The sequence below is a fragment of the Triticum aestivum genome, chromosome 4A, assembly GCF_018294505.1.
Source record: "Triticum aestivum cultivar Chinese Spring chromosome 4A, IWGSC CS RefSeq v2.1, whole genome shotgun sequence".
Taxonomy (NCBI): domain Eukaryota; kingdom Viridiplantae; phylum Streptophyta; class Magnoliopsida; order Poales; family Poaceae; genus Triticum; species Triticum aestivum.
Genome location: NC_057803.1, coordinates 533,548,939 through 533,573,703, shown reverse-complemented (window position 1 = coordinate 533,573,703; position 24,765 = coordinate 533,548,939). Strand labels below are relative to the sequence as shown.

At 47.7% G+C, this 24,765-nt stretch overlaps 1 protein-coding gene across 1 annotated transcript; it reads left to right on the top strand.

Annotated features, from left to right (window-relative positions):
- The first annotated feature begins 11,956 nt into the window (after positions 1–11,956).
- LOC123082217 (probable protein phosphatase 2C 74) lies at positions 11,957–15,344 on the top strand. Its single transcript, XM_044504591.1, has 4 exons — positions 11,957–12,683; positions 13,725–13,931; positions 14,395–14,565; positions 14,662–15,344. The coding sequence occupies exons 1-4, from the start codon at positions 12,141–12,143 to the stop codon at positions 14,998–15,000; spliced, it is 1,260 nt and encodes a 419-aa protein (XP_044360526.1). The 5' UTR covers positions 11,957–12,140; the 3' UTR covers positions 15,001–15,344.
- Positions 15,345–24,765: the final 9,421 nt, after the last annotated feature.

Here is a 24,765-nt window from a genome sequence, read left to right as displayed (position 1 = left end):
CAAGGTCTCGATCCGCCGCCACCCATCACACCACAGCACCTCCACCGCCAGAAGAACAGGGAAGGCGGTGTTGCCGCTTCCAGGGGCCGGTGCCCTAGCGCACCACGCCATCCAGATCCGTGTCACCATGCCGCGGGCTCATATCGGGCCCACTAGCAGCCCCATTGTGACCCACAGTGACGCCGACCGCCCGCATCTGTGCTACGCCACATAGCTCAATTGCGGATGATATGAATCACATGTATTCTAATAAGTGATTCTTGAAAAAAAACATGTATTCTAATATGTATCCACAAGTTGTAGTTGAAATCAAATACAGATGATGTTCGTAAACACATTCGATCTGGAATCATTCATTGCTTCCAGAACAACACATGGCACATCTCCAACACCGCACCGGGTCAACTCACTTGCCGTGAACCGATCCTGCTGTCATAAAGACGGCACAATCTACTTAATCTATTTGGTTGACTTCATACAAAGTCAGACTTTCTTGTAAAGTTGAAACTAACTATTCTACGCAGCAGCAGCTGGTGTTGAGTTGGTAAGGAGGTTCCAAGCACGTATACAAGGTCTCCTGCAGGCCGGCCGATCGAAGCGAGCAGCAGCGGCTCCTTTCCGATTCCAACCGTCGCCCAGTTGCATGCATTGATTGCGTACTACTCCCTCCATTCCACAATGTAGTGCTTCCTCTATCTCCATATTTCAACTTTGGCCGTAAATTTAACTACCAAGACCGATTGCGACGGGAGCAAAAATTATATCAGTGAATTCGTATTTCAAAGAAATTTTTAATTATATATTTTTTTCTCCCGCCGCAGTTGGTCTCGTTAATAAAGTTAGACCTCGGGAAGTACGGGCGCACTATATTTTGGAATGAAGGGAGTACTTCTCCCACCTAAGTTGGACTGCCTCTTTTGGCAACTATGTTTAGTTACCATTTACTTTATCAACGCCGCCTGCACGCACATCTTTTTCCCTTCTAGACTCCGTGCATCAGGCTACGTGTGGAACGTAGACGTATTTGCTTTGATTTTGGTACTTATTATAGGGTAATCTCTCCGTTCACAAATATACAATGATTTAACTTTTTTAATCGGGTTTATATAGATAGGTTTTGGCGTGTTTATTCACTCATTTTATTTTATATATAATTTATATTGAAATATTCAAAACATCTTATATCCTATAATAAGATGTTTTGAATATTTCATACTAAACATATGTGCATAACACTAGGGGATGTGGTAGGGCATAGATCCTCCATTGTATACATGAAAGAATACATACTAAAAATATGTGCATAACACTAGGTGATGTGTTAGGACATAGATCCCTACTCCTAGTTTGGATCAGACCGGACAAAAAAAGTCATCCAGCGTTGGTCACTACTTCTACCCTAACACTAGATCGTTGAAGGCGCGCGTTGTTGCGCCCTTCCATTTTGACACTATATATTAGGAACCATGTAAATACATGGAAAGTATTTTTATGTTATTATTGCTAGTAAATTTTTTTTGCAAGTGATTTGTCCCATTCTTGCCTGGTCGTGGAAGCAGTGCAATCTAATTTTCACACACATGAATAAAGAATTCATCTAGGCTTCTAAATACTTCCATCTTTATCAAACCAAATACTTGTTTGAAATTAGACAGAACCGGACACCCTGGTTTAACAAAATATTTGACACAATTTTTCACAACAGGTCCGGGGAACCTTGTGGAAGGATGTGAAGCTCTCAAAAAGGATGGCTCAGCGGTAGGAGACCATAGGCGGAGGAGTTTGAGGGCCCTAAAAAGCGATCACAGGAGGAAAAAGTTAAAACATTACATACTGATTACGAAGAGAAAATATTAAAATCACCAACTGCCAACTTTGAACAATACCACCTAACAGTCATTCTTAACTTTATCACCAGACAATGAAATATAACTAACATAAATACATGATATTTGTAGAAGAGGCAACACATGGGATCTTTTCCTTCTAAAAGCTTGGGTTTATGCATCATGTGAGCCCACAACAACAAAATTGTTTGATTTACATGGACCCTACGAAATCTGTTCAGTACATACATACATTATGCATGCGTGCACCAACACTTCTTGATCTATCTCTTAAACTATTCCTTCTCCCCAAGAATTGGTCTCTGGCTGTAGTTCCTCCAGCTGAAGCCATTGTCGACCAAACCCATGTCCTACACCTGCACAATCCCATCCTCACCTGTATCCTCTGACTTCTCTGCGTGCTCGGTTTGGACATCCTATGTTGGTTGCCAGTAAGAGCTAAACAGAAATATGCCATAATTCTCAAGAAAAAAATGGCCTTTGATTTTAGCCTTGTGAACCCTATTCAATTATTATAGGTGCTAGCTTGAGAGAGCGGGCCAGCCTCCCATTGTTAGCCTGCGTGCTAGGCATCCCTGCATATTTCCATGGTTGCATTGGTAGTAACCCTTGAGAGAGCTTGGGCCAGCCTCCCATTGTACACGGTCGAGCACAAAAGAAAGAGCTTTCGTGGTGATTCCGGTAAAACCGTACAAGCACCACTTACCTTGGGTACTTGGAGCCACGAATATCCTTCTGACCATACTTTATCCAGCTGAAGCTGATATCGTGTGCCTCAATATCCTGCAAGGGTGAGGAGACATGCTAAAAGGAGCTCAGCCATACCTGCATGCTCCACTTGGGCATGGTGGTCCTGCATTAGTTATGCTTGTGTTCATGAAGAGATTATAGAAATAAAAATAACTGCTAGTGCACAATCATCTGAAAATTCCTTAAGTTTCAGTCAATAATCCCAACTTGAACATAAGAAGATTTCAGTTCTATGCGCAACATATGCTTCAAAAGAAATAATCTTCTATGATTATTCCAAAACAGAAGATACCTCAGGAAGCGTGTAGTCAAACTAATCTATCTTAAAAAACTAATTAGTAAATACAAACTATCTAAGCACCATTAGATTTTACATTAAAAAAATAGGTACACCATATTAGATGTTTGAAATATTTTACTTACATATTCAACAGACACATTACCGTAAAAAAGTCAGTACCTACAGTGAGCACGTTTCGTTTGCATCATCCATGTAGTCTTCTTGAGGAATTGATAATGACAAGGCGATATAGTTAAGTAACATCATAGAGACATTGACAAAGACAAATGAATGGGTTTACACTCAAAACTACGAATCTAAGAGCTGGTCTGGTTTTATTGATAATGAACAAAGCAGAGGTCAAATTTCTCTCCATCTGAGAGCAGGGACCATACACGGATCTGCCCAAGAAGCATGTCACCGCAATTGGAAAACAAGTTAAAATTGATAGCACCGGAACAATACTACTGTGTGTGACTTTAAAATGTTGCATGTTATCATTCTTACCTGGCATGCCTACTCGACATGTGAGAAACAACCTCCAGTCTTGGATTTTGTTCTGCACAGAGAAGATCAAGATATTACAGATGTCCTCAGTTGGTAGTAATATAGAAGCATCATCAAGAAACATAGTCGTTTGCCTGGTGTGCTGGCATGAGGTAAATCAACACCCAACTCTATAACTAATAAACTCACAATACAAAGCAATAGATCAAAAATTAAACAAAGCTTACTTGTGATCAGAAGGAATGGGCATTTCTTCATACAAAATTGTGATCACACCATCCTTTTTGTTCTACAGCAGATGGCGTGGATCAGTCACACATCAACATCCCTTTTGTTCTATAGAAAATAGGAAGGGGGAGAAGGGCTGGCCTTGGCCTGGGAGGAGGGGGGGGGCAACGGTGGATGGGGCTGGGCTATGGTGGTCGCGCCGGTGTGGATCCCGCTGGGCGCCGTCATGGATCCCGCCGCAGCGTAGGTGCGTGGGACGCGGCGGACGAGGGTCATACGCGGAGGAGAAAATATAGGAGAAGGAGGACGGGGAGCATACCTGTGCCGCCATGGATCCTACTGGGCGCGGCCACCGTAGGAATACCTGCCGCCGATCTTCATCTAGAGCGCCGCCGGGGGTGGGGATGAGGACCGACGGTGGGATACAGGGGAGGGGCGTGGCGGAAACGGCAACCCAGCGAACTGGACCTGGTCGCTATTTGGCCGACGGCCCAATGTACCAGAGAACTTCGTTTCGGCTTCCAGAGTAGCGGCCCACAGGACAGACGGGCCAGTATTAGACAGATGCGGAACAGATTGGCTTTCAGACGAAATCCGACGGCCAAAAACTCCCAGATCAATAAAATGGACGGCCGAAAATCCAAATCACTGTGAAGGCAGGGATTAGGTGCGGTTATACTGTCCTTAATATCCAGATAGGCATGCAAACAGACATCATCCACATCTGAGCAAAATTGAAGAACACATGGAAACTAAAGCAAAATGATTAGTACGAGTTTCTAGGTGTCGCAAACGTTTGCGAAAATGCGGACCTGTCTGCCTGCATCCCTCTGCCAGCGTCCAAATTTCCTCATTTCGACCCCAAATCGACAAAGCAGGGGAGTCTGACATGTCCAGGACACCGCCGGCTTAGCATAGAACCACTCTGACCACACCACAAACCAACTTTTTTCTCCCTTCCCATTCTTTCTCCTCTCTCCGTTGCACAAACGGCAGAACAACCTAAGTGCCCTTCCTTGAAGCAGGGCTCCCGCGACTAGGCGACTACGGTTCCCCTCCCCTCCTCCCGCCACCGCCGGCCGCCGGCCCCGCGCCCCTCCTCCGCCCCCTTCCTCCCTTCCCTCTCCCCCATCCAGACCTGCCTCGCGCTGCCTCCTCGGGAGGTGGCCGGGGCGGAGCTCGTGCCCCTCTTCCATGGCCCCCCTCCTCCCCCTTTTCCCCGGCGGCGGGCCTTCCTTTCCCGCGCGCGTGCTCCCTTCCCGGGGCAGGGAGGCGGCGGCGGTTGTAACACCCTCGATGCGACTATATCTCCCACGTGTCGAGGCACGATTTAGAGGCATAATCGCATTGAAGGCATATGTCGCAAGTTAGGCAATCTTCACAACATCCCATGTAATATAAATAATAAAGGGGAGATAACATAGTTGGCTTACACTCGCCACATCAATCAAGTGCATAAATAACATTACATCATCCAAACACTCATGGCCCGACTACGGCGCCAAAATAAAAGAGAACCCAACATGCGACAACGGTCCCGTTCACCCCCAACTGGGCACCACTACTGATCATCGGGAAAGGAAACATAATAACGTTGAGAGTCTTCGTCGAACTCCCACTTGAGCTCGTACGCGTCTCCTGGAGCGGAATCATCAGGCCCTGCATCTGGTGTAATAGTAATCTGTGAGCCACAGGGACTCAGCAATCTCGCACCCTCGCGATTAAGACTATTTAAGCTTATAGGTAAGGCAAGGTAAATATAGGTGGAGCTGCAGCAAGTGACTAGCATATATGGTGGCTAACTTATTCGCAAAAGAGAGCGAGAAGAGGAGGCAAAGCGCGAGCGAGAAACTAGAGAACAACCCGCGCAAACATTACTCCAACACCGTGTCCACTTCCCGGACTCCGCCGAGAAGAGGCCATCACGGTAACACACTCAGTTGATTCATTTTAATTAAGTTAAGGTTCAAGTTATCTACAACCGGACATTAACAAATTCCCATGTGCCCATAACCGTGGGCACGGCTTTCGAAAGTTCAAATCCCTGCAGGGGAGTCCCAACTTAGCCCATGACAAGCTCTCACGGTCAACGAAGGAATAGACCTCCTACCAAGACGTTCCGATCAGACTCGGTATCTCGGTAATTCAAGACACTTCGACAGGTTAAAACAAGACCAGCAACACCGCCCGAATGTGCCTACAAATCCCGATAGGAGCTGCACATATCTCTTTCTCAGGGCACACTCAGATTGTCCTAGGTACGGGTAGGCCAGCCAAAGTTGCCCATGGTGGCCACCGGTAGCTGATAGGTGGACCAACACTCAGAGGAGCACTGGCCCGGGGGGGGGGGGTTAAAATAATGATGACCCTTGAGTCTGCAGAACCCAAGGGAAAGAAAAGGCTAGGTGGCAAATGGTAAAACCAAGGTTGGGCATTGCTGGAAAAGCTTTAATCAAGGCGAAATATCAAGGGGTTCCCATTATAACCCAACCGCGTAAGGAACGCAAAAATCCGGGAACATAACACCGATATGACGGAAACTAGGGCGGCAAGAGTGGAACAAAACACTAGGCGAGAGGCCGAGCCTTCCACCCTTTACCAAGTATATAGATGCATTAAGATAACATAGCAATATAATGATATCCCAACAAGTAAATAAATGTTCCAACAAGGAACGGCCTTCAATCTTCACCTGCAACTAGCAACGCTATAAGAAGGGCTAAGCAAAGCGATAACATAGCCAATCAACGGTTTGCTAGGACAAGGTGGGTTAGAGGTTTGACATGGCAAAATGGGAGGCTTGCAAGCAAGTGGTAGGCATCGTAGCATTGGCATAGCAAAAGAGCGAGCAAACTAGCATAGCAAAGATAGTAGTGATTTCGAGGGTATGATCATCTTGCTTGCACAGTTGCCAGAGTTGACTGGATCCTCAAAAGAAAACTCAACGGGCTCCTCGTTAGCGAACTCGTCTCCCGGCTCTACTCAAACAAGAAAAACAAGCAACAAGGATACAATCAACCACGTGCAAGGATCAAGCGATATGATGCAATGATGATATGCTATGCGGGATGCGATGCGGGATGCAAAACGCAAGATATGACAGGAAATACATGAACCTGACCTCAACTTGGAAATCCAAGGGAGCCACTGGAAAGATGAGATGAAATCGCTTGAAAACGATATAAAGAACGCCAGAATCGGAGTTACGGTTTGGAAATGGCAAGCGATTCAAAAATGACACCGGTCTGCGATTTACAGCAAGTAGGCATCTAAATGCAATGAGATGAACATGCTACAGCACCCAAACATGACAACAAAATACATGGCAGGGATGCACACAAGATGCTTAACAAAAGTCTAGCACTGAGCTACGGCCAATTCATCCATTAACAGGTTCAAAAAAGCATGGAAAAAATGCATATGACAAACAGATCTCAGACTTAGTGAAATTAACACTTGTCTGAAATTTCAGATCAGGTAGCCCTCTTTGGAGCATGAAAACTATATGCTACAGGACCTGAACATGGCAAAGTAAAGCATGGCATGGAGCTACTCAAAGAGCTTAACAAAACTCCCTTAGTGACCTTGAGCCAAAAGGGATCATAAAATACAATTGCAAGCACGTGAACATAGCAAAAACATAATCAGTTTTCAGACTTGGTGAAAACTGGCACATGCTGAAATATAACCCAAGTAGGCATGTTTACGAGCTCGATGCACTCACTACAGTGCAAGTCATGGCAATACAAGCATACACACATCAAGAAGACACAAAATGCAAGATAGACATGGCAAGAACAATGGCATAGCAAGCACGGATCAACTACAACAACATCGGCAAAATTGCAAACAAGTTGACAATCTGCCCAGATTCACGAAGTAGCAAAAGTAGAGCTCGACTGACTCAAGCTAGGGTGCTCCATAAATGCAAACAAATATACGGATGGATAGAGCACTACAATATTAACAAAACATCCTTACTGATCATCCTCAAAAAAGGCACGGATCACTAGGAAATAACAAGAACATATGGCATCATGAGATAAACAGCTCCAGGACTTAGTGAAATCACTAAGTCCCTGAAAACAGAATTATCAAGTGCACCACTTTGCAAGCTTGCATAAGTCACTACACACATCACAAAAATACATGGGTTGCACCTCTGGAAAGATGACAAAACCCTTAACAAAACATATGTAGAACTCATGGGCATAGCATGCACACATTAATCATGGCAAAAATGACAAAAGTGCTAAACGGAGTAGCAGATCTGACAATTAACTCAAGTAGCCCTCTTCTAACAGCATTTCGGGCATCAAGATGAGCTCAAATGAAAATGATGCAATGGAATGAAATGATGTACTCTCTGAGATGAACATTTTGATATGCTATATGCATGAATCAGAGCTACGGATGCAAAGTTACGGGGATACGAACATGTGCATATGGACTGAGAATATCAGGGACTTAGTAAAAAAAACAACCCCAGATCTAGGGTTTGACCGGCGCGGAATCCGAGGCGGGGCCGGCGCGCACTGTTCATGCCGGAGTTCGTCGCCGACGTCACCGGAGTGGAGAGGAGAGGCCGGGCCGGGGCCGGCGGAGGCGGCGGCGGCCGGGCGAGGCGGCGGCCGGGAGGCGGCGGCGCGCCGGCCGGGAGGTGGCGGCGCGGCGGCTCGGGCCGCGGGGGCCCTCCCTGGGCCTGGCGGGCCGCGGCGGCGGGGACGGTGGCTGTGGCCACGTGGCGGCGCGGGAGAGGCTAGGCGCGGCGGAGTGGACGCGTCCGGTCCGTCCCGGACACATCCGGCGGCGGCGGTGGATGGATCTAGGGTTAGGGGGAAGAGTGGAACCGCGAATTTAAAGGAGGAGGTCTATATATAGGCATAGAGGGAGCTAGGAGAGTCCAAATGAGGTGCGGTTTTCGGCCACGCAATCGTGATCGAACGATCTAGATGATGGAGCAGAGTTAGGTGGGTTTTGGGCCAAATTGGAGGGGTGTTGGGCTGCAACACACACGAGGCCTTTTCGGTCCCTCGGTTATCCGTTGGAGTATCAAATGAAGTCCAAATGATACGAAACTTGACAGGCGGTCTACCGGTAATAAACCAAGGCCGCTTGGCAAGTCTCGGTCCAATCCAGAAATGTTTAATCCCCACACATGAAAGAAGGCTAGAAATGACCACCGGAGGAGAACGAAGCGCCGGAATGCAAAACGGACAACGGAAAAAATGCTCGAATGCCTGAGACGAGCACGTATGCAAATGCAATGCCCATGATGACATGATATGAGATGCATGACAACGATAACAACACACGGAGACAAAACCCGAACCCGAGGAAATAAATATAACTTAACGCCGGAAACGGCAAGAATTGGAGTACAAATAGGGAAAGTTATATCCGGGGTGTTACAGCGGTGCAGCTCGGCGTGATTGCGGTCCGGCTGCCCTGCAGCGGCGGCCGGCGGCAGGCGTGGTGTCGGCGCCGCTCCTTGGCGGCGTGGTGGTGCTGGGTGGCCGTCGTCGCGACCCCGGCCCAGATCTGGGCCCGGAGGGCCCCATCTGGGTCCTAGCGGGCCGGCTCCCCGGCGTGGCCTCGTTGTCTGTGGCGCAGTGAGGAGGAGCGGCTCGGATGTGGGGCGTCGGCGCCGACGATGTGCCGGCAGCAGCGCGAAGACGGGAGCTTTACGGGCCCATGAGGGCTCGGCCGGGCCTGTGGGCTCACGGGCCTGGTGTGCTCCTGCTATTGCGTCCGGACAGCTACCGTCGCGGACAGTGGAGGTGGGGCCCTCCCGCGTGCTGACTATGCTGATGCCCTAGTCCCGGCTCTGATTCTTCGCCGCGCTGTCCTCACTTTGCGGTGCCGTGGTGAGACGGCGTGGGGACCTCATGTCCGCGTTGGCGTAGGGTAGTGGTTGGTCTGGTGACTGGATCCGGAGCTCCCGAGGTGCAGGTTGGGATCGGGGGAAACCCCTGTCGGCGTGTCCGACACCGGCGCGGTGATGCCTATGGGCGCCACCTGACCTTCTGGGAGGGCATCGGGGGCTACCCTTCCTCTCACCTCGTCGTGTACCGGGGGAAACCCTTGGCAGTAGCGTCTTCATCGTCGCGATCCTTCTTGGAGGTGTTGATAGGTGCCGGCGCTCCGGAAGTCTTGGAGCCTAGTGGTAGATCCTGGTGGGCGCAGTGGTCGCGAGGCTTCTTCGTTTTTGTTGATCCGCCGTTGTCGGCATTTGTTTCTTTGTTCTTTCTCTGTCGTTTCTTTTGGGCGTGTCTGTGCTGCTTCCGCCCCAGCACCTATCCCTGTATGATTCGGTTGGTTGCTTTGTATGCAAAGCGGGGGGAAACCCTTTTTCGGCAAACAGTTGAATTATCCGAACAAATTGTGGGTTTCCGCGGACGCCCGGACGCGTCCATGGACAAATAGGAAAGTTCATGCGATGTTTTGCGTTGGAGATGCCCTTACAACTATTTTTGTTCATTTGAATGTTAGAAGAGTGAGTTTGTACCAAAATAATTAATAGGATATGAAAAATTCCTATGAATTGGTTTGTAGGAGTAGATTTCCATTTCTATGTAGGATAGGAACCAATCCTTCACATTTTAAAGAAAAAAACATTAACATAGACTCAATGAAAATATTCCTATCCCATGCGTCAAATGACATGTCTTTCTCTGTAAAAATTGAGATACATGGCATCCCATTTCTTATGATTTTCCTACTTCTATGAAATTCCTATCCTATAAACCAAAGAAGGCCTGAATAAAAGGACCAACATAAAAAAAATCCCTAAGGATTGCAATCCTCGAACAAGAAATTCAGTGGGGCCCGCCCCCCCGCTCCTAACCCTCGTCGCCGCCACCACCTCCCTCGCCCGATCCCGACCGGATTCGGCGAGCCTAGCCAACGCGCGACCAGATCCGGGTCCCCCCCGCTCTTCCCTTCCCCCCCTTTCCGCCCTCGCGCTGCCTTCCCGGGAGGCGGCCAGGGCGGCCAGCGCGCCTGCTCCCTCGTCCTCCACCTCGCGTCGTCCCTCCCCGCCGCCGCCGGCGGGCGCCCCCGGCTCTGGCCCGGGTGGTGTCGGCGGCGGTGGGATCTTCTCTCCCCGCGCGTGCGTCCTCCCTGCCCGGGGCGGGGGGCGGCGGCGGTGTTGCTCGGCTAGGCGGCGGTCCGGCAACCCGGCGGCGGTGGCCGGCGACAGATGTGAGGGAGGCGCTGCTCCTTGGCGGCGGGGCAGCTTGGTTGTGCGGGGTGGCCGGCGGCGCGCCCCAGCCCAGATCTAAGCCCTGCGGGTCTCATCTGGGTCCGAGCGGGTCGGCTACCGGCGTGGCTTCGTTGTCTTCTACGTGTTGCGGACGTGGAGCAGCTCAGACCCGGGCGGCGTCGCCGTCGGCGTGCTTGCTGCAGCGCGAAGGCGGGAGCTTTATGGGCCTTGGGTGGCCCGGCCGGGCCTGTGGGCCCACGGGCCTAGTGTGCTCCTACTATTGCGTCCGGTCGGCTACCGTCGTTGATGGTGGAGGTTGAGCCCTCCCGTGTGCTGACGATGCTGCCGCCTCTGTCCCGGCTCCTCTTCTTCGGTGTGCAGACCTCTCTTCGTGGTGCCGTGGTGAGACGGCGTGAGAAGCTTCAAGACCAGCGTGGTGCATGATGGTTGTCGGTTTCGGTGGCGGGCTTCGGAGCGCCCAAGGTGAAGGTTGGGATCGGGAGAAATCCCTGTCGGCCTGGCCGACACCGACGCGGTGGCGCCTGAGGGTGCTGCCGGACCTTCCTGAAGGGCGTCCGAGGATACCCTTCTTCTCTCCTCGTCGCGTACCGGGGGAAACCCTTTGCAGCAGCGTCAGCATCGTCGCGTCCCTTCTTGAAGGTGTTGATTAGTACCGGCGCTTCAGAGTCTAGGAGCTTGGTGGGAGATCTCCGGTGGACGCAATGGTCGCGGGGCTTCTTCGTGTTTTTGTCGATCCGTCGTTGTCGGCATTTGTTTCTTTTATATTTTCTCTCTCGTTTCTTTTGAGCGTGTCTGTGCTGCTTCCGTCCCAACACCTATCGTTGGCTGTATCGATTGGTTGTTTTGTAATACAAAGCGGGGAAACCCTTTCCCATAGGATTGCAATTCTCTGGAAATTCTATAGAATTCCTTTGAAGCAAATGAGCCCTCGTCTTGTAAATTAAGCGAGCAATTGCCGGAGCTGTCAAATCTCCGGGGGGCTCGCTCGGCTCCTCACTAGTCAACAACTGGATGCGCCATTGGGATCACGTAAAACCAGGCCGGAATTGTATTAAACCGCATGTGGCAGGCCAGCCTAGCCAAGGTGATTTGGTCACTCCATTGACCGGTCAGCATCAAGGACCCCTTCTCTTCTCTTTGCCCCTCCTCCTCGTCACCCTCTCTCTCCCATGTTGTATATATAAAAACCTAACTCCGGCCAGCTAGTGGCAGCCTCTCATCGATCTCCTCCCAGAATTAGCCATCGCTAGCTGGTCCGTCCAACTGCCTCTGCCGCCTCCGTCCATCTCCCACCCTGCCGGCGATGCTGTTGTACACCGTCCAGTTCCTCTGCTCCGTGGTCGCTGCCTTCGCCCGCCTCGCCCGCGCCCTCCGCAAGGCCATGGCATCCGTCCTCTGCTCCCCGCCGGTCTCCCTGCCCGCCACGACCTCCCCTGCGTCGTCCGCGCCGCTCTCCATGCGGAGGAAGGCGCACCCGGCTCTCAGCGTCGCCGTAGGGGACGCGCTGCGTGAGCGTGACCAGAGGGAGGCCAGGGAGCAGCTGCTGATTGCGCCGGCGGTGGACGCCTTTGCGGCGTGCAACGGCGGCGGTGGCGCCGCGCAGCAGGTCGAGCCCGCGAAGAAGGCGGCGCGGGGGGCGAGGAAGAGGCCGTCGATGCTGGTCATACCCGTCGCCCCTGAGGCCGTCGAGGTGGCGGCTGGCTGGGGGACCGTTGTGGCCGAGAAGGAGGCCGAGGTGGAGGTGGAGGGGGAAGGGTTTTGGCTGGCGAGCAGGAGAGGGGCCAGGCATGCAATGGAGGATGCATATGGTGTGATCGCTCAGAAACTTGGAGCAGATTCCCAGCTGGTAAAATTCTTTTCTCATTGATCGATATCTTCTCTTCAGACTTCGGGTGAATCATCATCATGCCTACATTTTTCCTTGAAAAATATATACTAGCAAAACCGATTTTAATTCCCATGTCCTTCGTGTCATCTACTCATCTCTAAATGACGATTTTCAAATGTATCCTAAACTATATATGGTCTTAGCTTGCCTTTGTCCCTTATTATTTGGGGGCTCACAAAGTCTCCTAAATTAGTACTGTATCATAGTAAGGCGGTGCACTTTAACATGAGCTGAGTTTTGGAAGGACAAAATCTCTTTTGAAAGTTTTTCAAAATCCGATAAATATCGTATATGCTAGTTATGGCCTCAATTATATGGATGTACTTAATATTTTTTTAAGAAAATACAACCATTCTTTTTTTGCGAAATAAATTAAGAAAATACGACCATTCATGGCTAGTATACAAAGTTAAATAGTTATTCTATATCTCCGGCAACGAGAAATAACTATTTGTAAGTCACCTATGAGAACTCATACTTTAGGGCACTTGCATGTAGAAAAACAGATGAGATAACAGTGATCTATTGGCTATCTAACTAAATATTTCTAAGATTGAGCCATGGGTCACCCCAACGTTTTCATATGATCATTTAGCGTGAAAAAGTAGCCCATTGGTTGTTTGATTTTCATAGATCATGCATGGTTAGTTATGCTTGTTTACGAAAACTTAAATTTGTGTACTCACCGCAACATACATATGCTTGTTTTTTTCAGAAATTTAAAATAAAATACACAATTTGTCCTTCATAAAAACTGTCTAAGGGGTAAAGTTCCTCAAAATATGAACTTTTTTCAGGAATAATTTGATCGTTTTTACGGGTGCAAGCAGTATAGGGGGGCGTTGACTTATGCATGTGCTGAACGTGCCACTAATTATGATTTGGAATAAGTGCCCTTATCTTGTTGAACTGACTCGGTCAGGGCACACATGACCTAGGCAATAAAGATGTACGCGCGCCGCCCAACAAGGGAATAACAAAATGCTTTCGCATTTGCAGGCATTCTACGGTGTGTACGACGGACACGGCGGCCGCGCAGCGGTGGACTTCGTCTCCGACCACCTCGGCAAGAACGTGGTCGCTGCTGTGCTGGCCACGACGACGGAGGAGGCGCAGGGAACAGAACCGTCGTCGGGGTCGACGGATGCTGTCACGGCGGCCATCAGAGCCGCCTACTTGGCCACCGACAGCGAGCTCGTGAAGCAGGTGTGTACTTTTGTTTTTACCAGGTCTCTTCCGGCCGAGTTGAACGCGTCAACACATGCAGACTCCTCCTGTTTGTGCGATGCGTGTTGCATGCCGACAATGGCGATCGATGTCCACTACTACTCCATTAGGGTTTGTTCGTTGCTATGATTGCGACAGAGAAAGATGCTGGCTTAGATTGTACGAGTGCTCCCTTCGCCGTGTCCCAGGTGCCCAGGTGTCGCCTCTGGTGACTGGCGATTGCTACGTTTGACAGCTATGTTAATGTTACCAATGTTTTCAGTTCAGAGTTCAAATCCGTTTGACGCTGAAAGTAAGGGTCAAAGTGTCTGAATTTGGGGTTAAAATGGAACTTGTAACTAGGAACAACTGGGAGGACAAAAACGTATCTTCTTTTTTCTAGTAGAAATGTTAATGATGAGTTGCAGGGATTTAACTCTTTGTTTGTCCCTCGTGAACGCAGGGCCTGAGAGGTGGCTCATGTGCCGCAACGGCGCTGGTCAAGGACGGCGACATCTACGTGGCGAACCTCGGCGACTGCCGCGCCGTCATGTGCCGCGGCGGTGTGGCGACTGCCGTGACCTCCGACCACACCGCCGCGAGGGAGGACGAGAGGTCCCGCATCGAGAACTCGGTACGCAAATGTGCACATATATATTCATGCATGCACGCAACGTCACACCGATCATAGAGAAGAAAGGCAGCTGATTGACAGCCAAAATTCGTTCAGGGTGGCTACGTGAGCTGCGGCAGCAACGGCGTGTGGAGGGTGCAGGACTGCCTGGCCGTGTCGCGGGCGTTCGGCGACGCCGACCTCAAGCGCTGGGTGATCCCAGAGCCGGAGATCCGGAGGCTTCCCCTCACCGCCGGCTGCGAGTTCCTCGTCCTCGCCTCCGACGGCCTCTGGAACAAGGTGTCCAACCAGGAGGCGGTGGACGCCGTCTCCAGGAGCCGCGCCGGCCGGGACTCCACGGGGTGCTTCAAGGAGCTCGTGGACATGGCGCGGTGTAGAGGGAGCAGGGATGACATCACCGTCATGGTGGTCGACCTCAAGAGGTTCACGATATAATAGCATGACGAATGAACCAGACGGAGAGGATACATACTCGCAACATTTTTGGGAACAAGGGCAGAGCTCTGCAAATCGTCGAGGAAGAACGTGAGCACCCGTGCGGATAATTAGCATTTTTAGGAACTGAATCCTGGTGAGCGAGGACAATAATCCTGCTGACCGGCCTCAGATCTTTGGGGCAGAGTATGCAGAGAAGGGTGTCACGAAGTAGTTTGGACTAACAAATCAAAGCTGACGAGGGAGAGATGAAGACGGAGATGGTCAACTGTAGAGAGCTCCTAAATTTATCACCTGTACATATGCACATGTTTGTTTTTTCGTTTAAGGGCAATTTTATATCTCCAATGTCTTTTTTGTCCCTGTATATGTATGTATATCACCCGCATGCTTGTACTAAAACAAAATCGATTGTGTGGACACACTGCAATTGCAGAAGATTTCGAGTAACTTTTTTGGGATTTCTAGTTCCGTGCCTTCTTCGTTTAGTTCTTCTCAGTTTTGCCCACGCTCTATGGCAGTTCTCACGTTTCCCTTCACCGTACGACTCACCCTCGCAAAAGCCCAAACGTGGTTTCTGACGCGTGGGACACCCCTGTCAACGGCTGTCCTCTTATAGATGATGGGCGCATATACTGACTTGTGGGACACCTCTGTCAGCGGTTGCGCGCTCGTAGATGGTGGGCGCGTATTCTGACTTCTAGGACACCTCTGTCAGTGGCTGCACGGTCGTAGGTGGTGGTCACAGTTATTGGCGCGTGGGACACCTTTGTCAGTGGCTTCACGGTCATAGGTGATGGGCGCAGTCACTGGCTTGTGGGACACCTTTGTTAGTGGAGAGCGCCAACCCGAAAAAGAGGTGGTTTATTAAGCCAGGATGAGAACTCGAATCCGAGACTAGACGCTCAAAGAGAGGCGCAAGAGCCAACCGACCAAGTATGTGTACATGACTTTCGAATCAGTCCTCACCATTTTATGCACTAAACGAAGTGAAGCATAAAACAAACCGTTTACTCACTATATGCAGTATACCATTGGGGTGTTAATAGTTTTGTTCAAGCCATTTGGTGTGACGGATGCACTTTAGTCAACCAAATTAGTTTAGTACTAAATATTGGTTTGGTGAATGAACTTGGGACAAGCAAAGTAACAAAAGTAGGCCACAGAAATTAGATTAGTCCTCAATAATCATTTGTTTGTGAAGGAAGAGCCTCAAATAATTTTGAATTTTGTTTCATTTTATTTTTCATCAAAAGCAGGCCACATTGTGGACAATGTTTCATCGGAATTTACATTTTTTTGTAATAAAAAATCAATTTTCTAATTTCCAAGCCCTAGAAATGACATTTGTTTGTAAAGGAAGTGCCTCAAATAATTTAGAAAATTGTTTCATTTCATTTTTTCATCAAAAGCATGCCACATTGGATGGGCACCGACCAGGTTTCAGCAATTTTAGAGTAATATTGCTATATTCCATGCATTTAGTTGAGTTTTATTGAATTATCAGAAAAGGCCCAAATTTGCACTACAAGTGTGATGTAGATTGCTCCTGAAATTCTTGAAAAATCATTTTATGGTACAATATTGGCGGTGGATGAACCTGGGACAAGGCAAGTAGGAATTCAAAACCATCTTGTATGAATGGTCAACACTACAAGTTTGCCACCAGTTTGAGAAAAAACAAACAAAATGAAAATGGCTCGAAAATTCAAATGCCTTTGCACTGAGCCATCTTATGTGCACTAGTTTGTGGGAAAAATATTAAACTGCAATACAACAAGTCTGGAAAAAAACTTCAGAAAATGGACTATATTTGGATTGGACTTGTGTGGATTTTTAAGGCATATGCACATGGAAATGGCCACATACATGGCAAAATCCATGATAACATGCCCAAATTTGGCACAACTATTGGTGTTATCATTATGGACAATGTTTCATAGGAATTTGCAATTATTTTGTAATAAAAAAATGAAATTTCCAATTTCCAAGCTTAGGAAATGACATTTGTTTGCAAAGGAAGTACTTCAAATAATTTAGAAATCTATTCCATTTCATTTCTCATCAAAAACATGCTACATTGGATGACCATTGACCGGGTTTCACCAATTTCAGTGTAATATTGCTATATTTCATGCATTTAGTTGAGTTTTAGTGAATTATTAGAAAAGGCCCAAATTTGCACTACAAGTGTGATGTAGATTGCTCCTGAAATTTTTGAAAAATCATTTTATGGTACAATATTGGTGGTCGATGAACTTGGGACAAGCCAAGTAGGAATTCCAAACCATTTTGTATGAATGGTCAGCACTGCAAGTTTGACTCCAGTTTGAAAAAAACAAAAAAAATGAAAAAAGGCTCACAAATTCAAATGCCTTTGCACTAAGCCATCTTATGTGCACTAGTTTATGGGAAAAACATTAAACTTGCAATGCAACAATTCTGGAAAAAATCTTCACAAAATTGACTATCCAGATTGGACTTGTGTGGATTTTCAAGGCATATGCATATGGAAATTGCCACATACATGGCAAAATCCATGATAACATGCCCAAATTTGGCACAACTACTGGTGTTACCATTCTGGACAATGTTTAATAGGAATTTGTAATTATTTTGTAATAAAAATAAATTCTCCAATTTCCAAGCCCTGGAAATGACATTTGTTTATGAAGGAAGTGCCTCAAATAATTTAGAAATTTGTTCCATTTCATTTTTCATCACAATTAGGCCACATTGGATGGCCATTGACCAGGTTTCAACAATTTCAGATTAATATTGCTATATTCCATGAATTTAGTTGAATTTTAGTGAATTATCAGAAAAGGCCCAAATTTGCACTACAAGTGTGATGTAGATTGCTCCTGATTTTTTTGGAAAATCATTTTATGGTACAATATTGGTGATGGATGAACTTGGGACAAGGAAAGTGGGAATTCCAAGCCGTTTTGTACAAATGGTCAACATTGCGAGTTTGACCCCGATTTGAAAAAAAAGAAAATGAAAAAGGCTCAAAAATTCAAATGCCTTTGCACTGAGCCATCTTATGTGCACTAGTTTATGGGAAAAAATATCAAACTTGCAATACAACAAGTCTGGAAAAAATCTTCACAAAATTGAGACTTTTCAATTGAAAACGCCCATTTTTTTGCATCTTCATGAAATTTGGGTGACCACTAGTCACACACAAGCAAACAGGGCATAAATTGGACATTCAAACATGCATAGATACAAACATTCAAATTGGACATTCAAACAACACAAATTTCATTTAAAGTTTAAAATTTGTACAAACATCCTAAACAAAGCTACTGATCATTGTCGTCCATGTCAGAGCCGCTGCTCCCGCTGAAGTAGTCCTCGTCGTCATCGTTGTCCTTCTTCTCGTCCTTGTCGTCGTTGTCATCACTCACAAGGTCAATGGTGACGTGAGACACCGAGGCCACGACTGCCTGTCGCAGCCCCAACGAGTCCACTGGGTCATTAGGGTGGCGTTGCGGCGCCTTTGTCGATTCGCGCAGCACCAAAAGTAGCCCCAACAGGTCTACAGGGCCGCCGGATTCACTGTCCACCGCCCCCCTATACTCCGCTAGCAGCGGCGGCTCCAGCTCCGACTTGGAAACACGCAGGGGGCCGCGCAAGCTCGTCCTGGGATCAGGCTTGGGCATGCGCATGGGCCCGCGCGACCTCGTCCCTAGCTCCGGCTTGGGCATGAGCAGGAGGCCGCGCAAGCTCGTCCCTAGCGTCGCTAGCTCCGGCTTGGGCACGCGAAGGCCCCTGCTGCTGCTGGCACCGGCACTGCCTCCTCCGGTTGTGGGTGTGGCCCCCGTCGTGGATCGAGCGGTGGCCCACGACTATGAAACCCAGTCGCCTGTTTGCAGACCGAGCTGGACGCGGCACATGGCCATGACATCGGGGAAGGCACACCCTTCCTAGAAGGCGTACCTCTCGTCGATGTTGTGCTGCGATGGCGATGGGTACCAGCCATCGAAGTGCTGGATGCGGCCCCCGTTCTCCTCCACCGGGATCTCTGGCCACCGCTGGCTGCCGAGCGTGTAGCGCTGCTTCGACCACTCCACCAGCGGCAGGCTTTGCCGAAAGTTATGTATTGCGCGTGACATGGCCGGCGTGCCGACGGTGGGGACATGCTCCACCAGGAGCCCCCTAGCGCTCAGGTGCCATCTGGCTGGGAGGCGTGTGTCCAGCGACACCATGACGCCACAGCGGGCGAGGAGCAACGCTTCTTCGATCCGGAGGGCGCGTGGCAGGCCGGGAATGACATACGCACAACGTCCATTCTGCCTGGACATTGTTGCGGCTGCTGGAAGGGGAGGCGGCCAGGGTTTGGTGGAGGTGGCTAGGGTTTGCTAGAGGTGCACGGTGGTGAAGGCTGTGGGGCGGCAAGGGGAGGGGATTGGAACAAGAGTGGGTGCACGCCGGTGCGCCCCCACGCGGCTATAAAATGCATTAATAGATGCCTGCCGGGAATGCCAGCGACACGGCTCCTTGCATGGGAAACCACGCCGTGCATACTGCCCGTGTGTGAAAGCACCGACGTAACCGTGATGTAACTACTCATGTATGTGGATGCACGCACACCGCTGATTGTGAGAGCGCCACCTAGCATGGTGTGCCCCATTTGTCAGTAACAGCGTAGGCTAACAGTCAACTACCTTGACCAACGACAAACCCCCGTTTGGGCATTGGTGAGGGTGGGTGCGCGGTGGAGGGGATAAGTGAGCAAAATAAGTGTGCTTGGGCAAAACTAAGGAGGACTAAGTGAAGAGGGGCATAGAAATAGAAAACCCAATTTTTTTTTTGCTTTGAGTTGGGAAGATCTAGAGTAATTAATAGCCAGCATACTCCCCAACTAGACACTATTTGTGAGGCATTCAAAATTTGAAAATACTCCAGAAGTATTATTTAGCACGGCCGTAGGGGGATATTTGCATGACATGTGCTTGTGGCGTAAGTTTCACTTTTCAAATTGTTCTTCTTTATGCATAAAAAAATTGTTCTTCTTTCACTGTAACCATGGTGGAACTTAGACCAACCTGAACATTTCATATCAAAAGTTCAAAAGTATTGTAGAAAGTTTCATGGGGAGTAAGGGCATGGCCAATGCATAGCCCTAGGGTGATGCCTCGCAGGCCATATAGGATTGGATATCGGGAAAAAATAGGTTCAGATGGTGTAGCGGGATTCTCGGTAGGAGGCTGGTGCTTGGGAAGAAAAAGTGTGGTCCAGTGCATAAAGCTGAAAATTTTAGAGTGGAGAGTAGGGATGCATATGTAGTGAGAGTCTATTTTATATTATTTGATGAGGCCCACTAGTAGTAGCTTGCGCTGGGGAGAAAAAATCAATATAGATGCCTCAAGCAACTTTTTATCATGGGGCATCTGTATCCATATGCCACCATTGTACATGCCCTAAGGGGGTGAGGAAGAAGAGGATCACAAAGGAGATCTACGGTCACTCAAAAGTGTTCCTGAAGAAAAGAGATACAGACTGAGCCTGTCCCTTATTACACCGAAGAAACATTTGTGTCACAGCGTTCCTGAAGGCGGAGAGTGAAGTAAATATGCCCTAGAGGCAATAATAAAGTTATTATTTATTTACTTATTTCATGATAAATGTTTATTATTCATGCTAAAATTGTATTAACCGGAAACATAATACATGTGTGAATACATAGACAAACAGAGTGTCACTAGTATGCATCTACTTGACTAGCTCGTTGATCAAAGATGGTTAAGTTTCCTAACCATAGACATGAGTTGTCATTTGATTAACGGGATCACATCATTAGGAGAATGATGTGATTGACTTGACTCATTCCGTTAGCTTAGCACTTGATCGTTTAGTTTGTTGCTATTGCTTTCTTCATGACTTATACATGTTCCTATGACTATGAGATTATGCAACTCCCGTTTACCGGAGGAACACTTTGTGTGCCACCAAACGTCACAACGTAACTGGGTGATTATAAAGGTGCTCTACAGGTGTCTCCGAAGGTACTTGTTGGGTTGGCGTATTTCGAGATTAGGATTTGTCACTCCGATTGTCGGAGAGGTATCTCTGGGCCCACTCGGTAATGCACATCACTATAAGCCTTGCAAGCATTGCAACTAATGAGTTAGTTGCGGGATGATGTATTACGGAACGAGTAAAGAGACTTGCCGGTAACGAGATTGAACTAGGTATTGAGAACCGACGATCGAATCTCGGGCAAGTAACATACCGATGACAAAGGGAACATCGTATGTTGTTATGCGGTCTGACCGATAAAGATCTTCGTAGAATATGTAGAAGCCAATATGGGCATCTAGGTCCCGCTATTGGTTATTGACCAGAGAGGTGTCTCGGTCATGTCTACATAGTTCTCGAACCTGTAGGGTCCGCACGCTTAACGTTCATTGACGATATAGTACTATGAGTTATGTATGTTGGTGACCGAATGTTGTTCGGAGTTTCGGATAAGATCACGGACATGATGAGGAACTCCGGAATGGTCCAGAGATAAAGATTGATATATGGGATAATAGTGTTTGGACTCTGGAAGGGTTCCGGAATTCACCGGAAGGGGTTCCGGATGTTTCCCGAAATGTTTGGGTACGAGAACACTTTATTTGGGCCAAAGGGGAAAGCCCACAAGGTTTTTGGAAAGTGCAAAAGGAAGTTTTGCGGAGTCCAGGGGGCAGACGCCGGGAACTCCGGCGTCTGGCCCTGGAGTCCGAGAAGGACTCTTGCCTTTCAGGTGAAACCGACTTTGTGGAGGATTTTACTTCAAGTTTCGACCCCAGGGCTCAACATATAAATAGAAGGGGTAGGGCTAGCACCCAAGACACATCAAGAAACACCAAGCCGTGTGCCGGCTACCCCATCCCCTCTAGTTTATCCTCCGTCATAGTTTTTGTAGTGCTTAGGCGAAGCCCTGTGGAGATTGTTCTTCACCAACACCGTCACCACGCCGTCGTGCTGCCGGAACTCATCTACTACTTCGCCCCTCTTGCTGGATCGAGAAGGTGAGGACGACACCGAGCCGAACGTGTGCATAACTCGGAGGTGCCGTGCTTTCAGTACTTGGATCGGTTGGATCATGAAGACGTACGACTACATCAACCGCGTTGATATAACGCTTCCGCAAACGGTCTATGAGGGTACGTAGACAACACTCTCCCCTCTTGTTGCTATGCATCACCATGATCCTGCGTGTGCGTAGGATTTTTTTTGAAATTACTATGTTCCCCAACAGTGGCATCAGAGCCAGGTTTTATGCGTTGATGTTATATGCACGAGTAGAACACAAGTGAGTTGTGGGCGATGCAAGTCATACTGCTTACCAGCATGTCATACTTTGGTTCAGCGGTATTGTTGGATGAAGCGGCCCGGACCGACATTACGCGTACGCTTACACGAGACTGGTTCTACCGATGTGCTTTGCACACAGGTGGCTGGCGGGTGTCAGTTTCTCCAACTTTAGTTGAACCGAGTGTGGCTACGCCCGGTCCTTGAGAAGGTTAAAACAACAATAACTTGACGAACTATCGTTGTGGTTTTGATGCGTAGGTAAGAACGGTTCTTGCTCAGCCCGTAGCAACCACGTAAAACTTGTAACAACAAAGTAGAGGACGTCTAACTTGTTTTTACAGGGCATGTTGTGATGTGATATGGTCAAGACGTGATGAGATATAAGTTGTTGTATAAGATGATCATGTTTTATCGAAGTTACCGGCAACTGGAAGAAGCCTTATGGTTGTCTCTTTACTGCATAAGATGCAAGCACCAAATAATTTGTTTACTTTATCGCTATGCGATAGCAATAGTTGCAAGAGCAATAGTTGGCGAGACGACCATGTGACGACACATTGATATAGATCAAGATGATGGAGATCATGGTGTCATGCCGGTAACGATGGAAATCATGACGATGCTTTGGAGATGGAGATCAAAGGCACAAGATGATGATGGCCATATCATATCACATATTTTGATTGCATGTGATGTTTATATTTTATACATCTTATTTTCCTTAGTTCGACGGTAGCTTTATAAGATGATATCTCACTAATTATCAAGGTACAAGCGTTCTCCCTGAGTATGCACCGTTGCGGAAGTTCTTCGTGCTGAGACACCACGTGATGATCGGGTGTGATAGGCTCTACGTTCAAATACAACGGGTGCAAAACAGTTGCACACGCGGAATACTCAGGTTAAACTTGACGAGCCTAGCATATAACATATATGGCCTCGGAACACTGAGACCGAAAGGTCGAGCGTGAATCATATGGTAGATATGATCAACATAGTGATGTTCACCATTGAAACTACTCCATCTCACGTGATGATCGGACATGGTTTAGTTGATATGGATCACGTGATCACTTAGAGGATTAGAGGGATGTCTATCTAAGTGGGAGTTCTTAAGTAATATGATTAATTGAACTTAAATTTATCATGAACTTAGTCCTGGTAGTATTAGCATATCTATGTTGTAGATCAATAGCTCGCGTTTAGCTCCCCTGTTTTATTTTTGATATGTTCCTAGAGAAAACTAAGTTGAAAGATGTTAGTAGCAATGATGCGGATTGGATCCGTGATCTGAGGTTTATCCTCATTGCTGCACAGAAGAATTATGTCCTTGATGCACCGCTAGGTGACAAACCTATTGCAGGAGCAGATGCAGATGTTATGAACATTTGGCTAGCTCAATATGATGACTACTTGATAGTTTAGTGCACCATGCTTAAACGGCTTAGAATCGGGACTTCAAAGACGTTTTGAACGTCATGGACCATATGAGATGTTCCAGGAGTTGAAGTTAATATTTCAAGCAAATACCCAAGTTGAGAGATATGAAGTCTCCAACAAGTTCTATAGCTAAAAGATGGAGGAGAATAGCTCAAGCAGTGAGCATGTGCTCAGATTGTCTAGGTACTACAATCGCTTGAATCAAGTGGGAGTTAATCTTCCAGATAAAATAGTGATTGACAGAATTCTCTAGTCACCATCACCAAGTTAGTAGAACTTTGTGATGGACTATAATATGCAAGGGATAACAGAAATGATTCCCAAGCTCTTCGTGATGCTGAAATCGACGAAGGTAGAAATCAAGAAAAGCATCAAGTGTTGATGGTAAACAAAACCACTAGTTTCAAGTAAAGGGACAAAGGGAAGAAAGGGGAACTTCAAGAAGAACGACAAGCAAGTTGCTGCTCAAGTGAAAAAACCCAAGTCTGGACCTAAGCCTGAAACTGAGTGCTTCTACTGCAAAGGGACTGGTCACTAGAAGCGGAACTTCCCAAGTAATTGGCGGATAAGAAGGATGGCAAAGTGAACATAGGTATATTTGATATACATGTTATTGATGTGTACTTTACTAGTGTTTATAGCAACCCCTCAGTATTTGATACTAGTTCAGTTGCTAAGAATAGTAACTCGAAGCGGGAGTTGCAGAATGAACAGAGACTAGTTAAGGGTGAAGTGACGATGTGTATTGGAAATGGTTCCAAAATTGATATGATCATCATCGCACACTCCCTATACTTTCGGGATTAGTGTTAAACCTAAAATAAATGTTATTTAGTGTTTACGTTGAGCATGAATATGATTGGATCATGTTTATTGCAATACGGTTATTCATGTAAGTTAGAGAATAATTGTTGTTCTGTTTACATGAATAAAACCTTCTATGGTCATACACCCAATGAAAATGGTTTGTTGGATCTCGATCGTGGTGATACACATTTTCATAATATTGAAGCC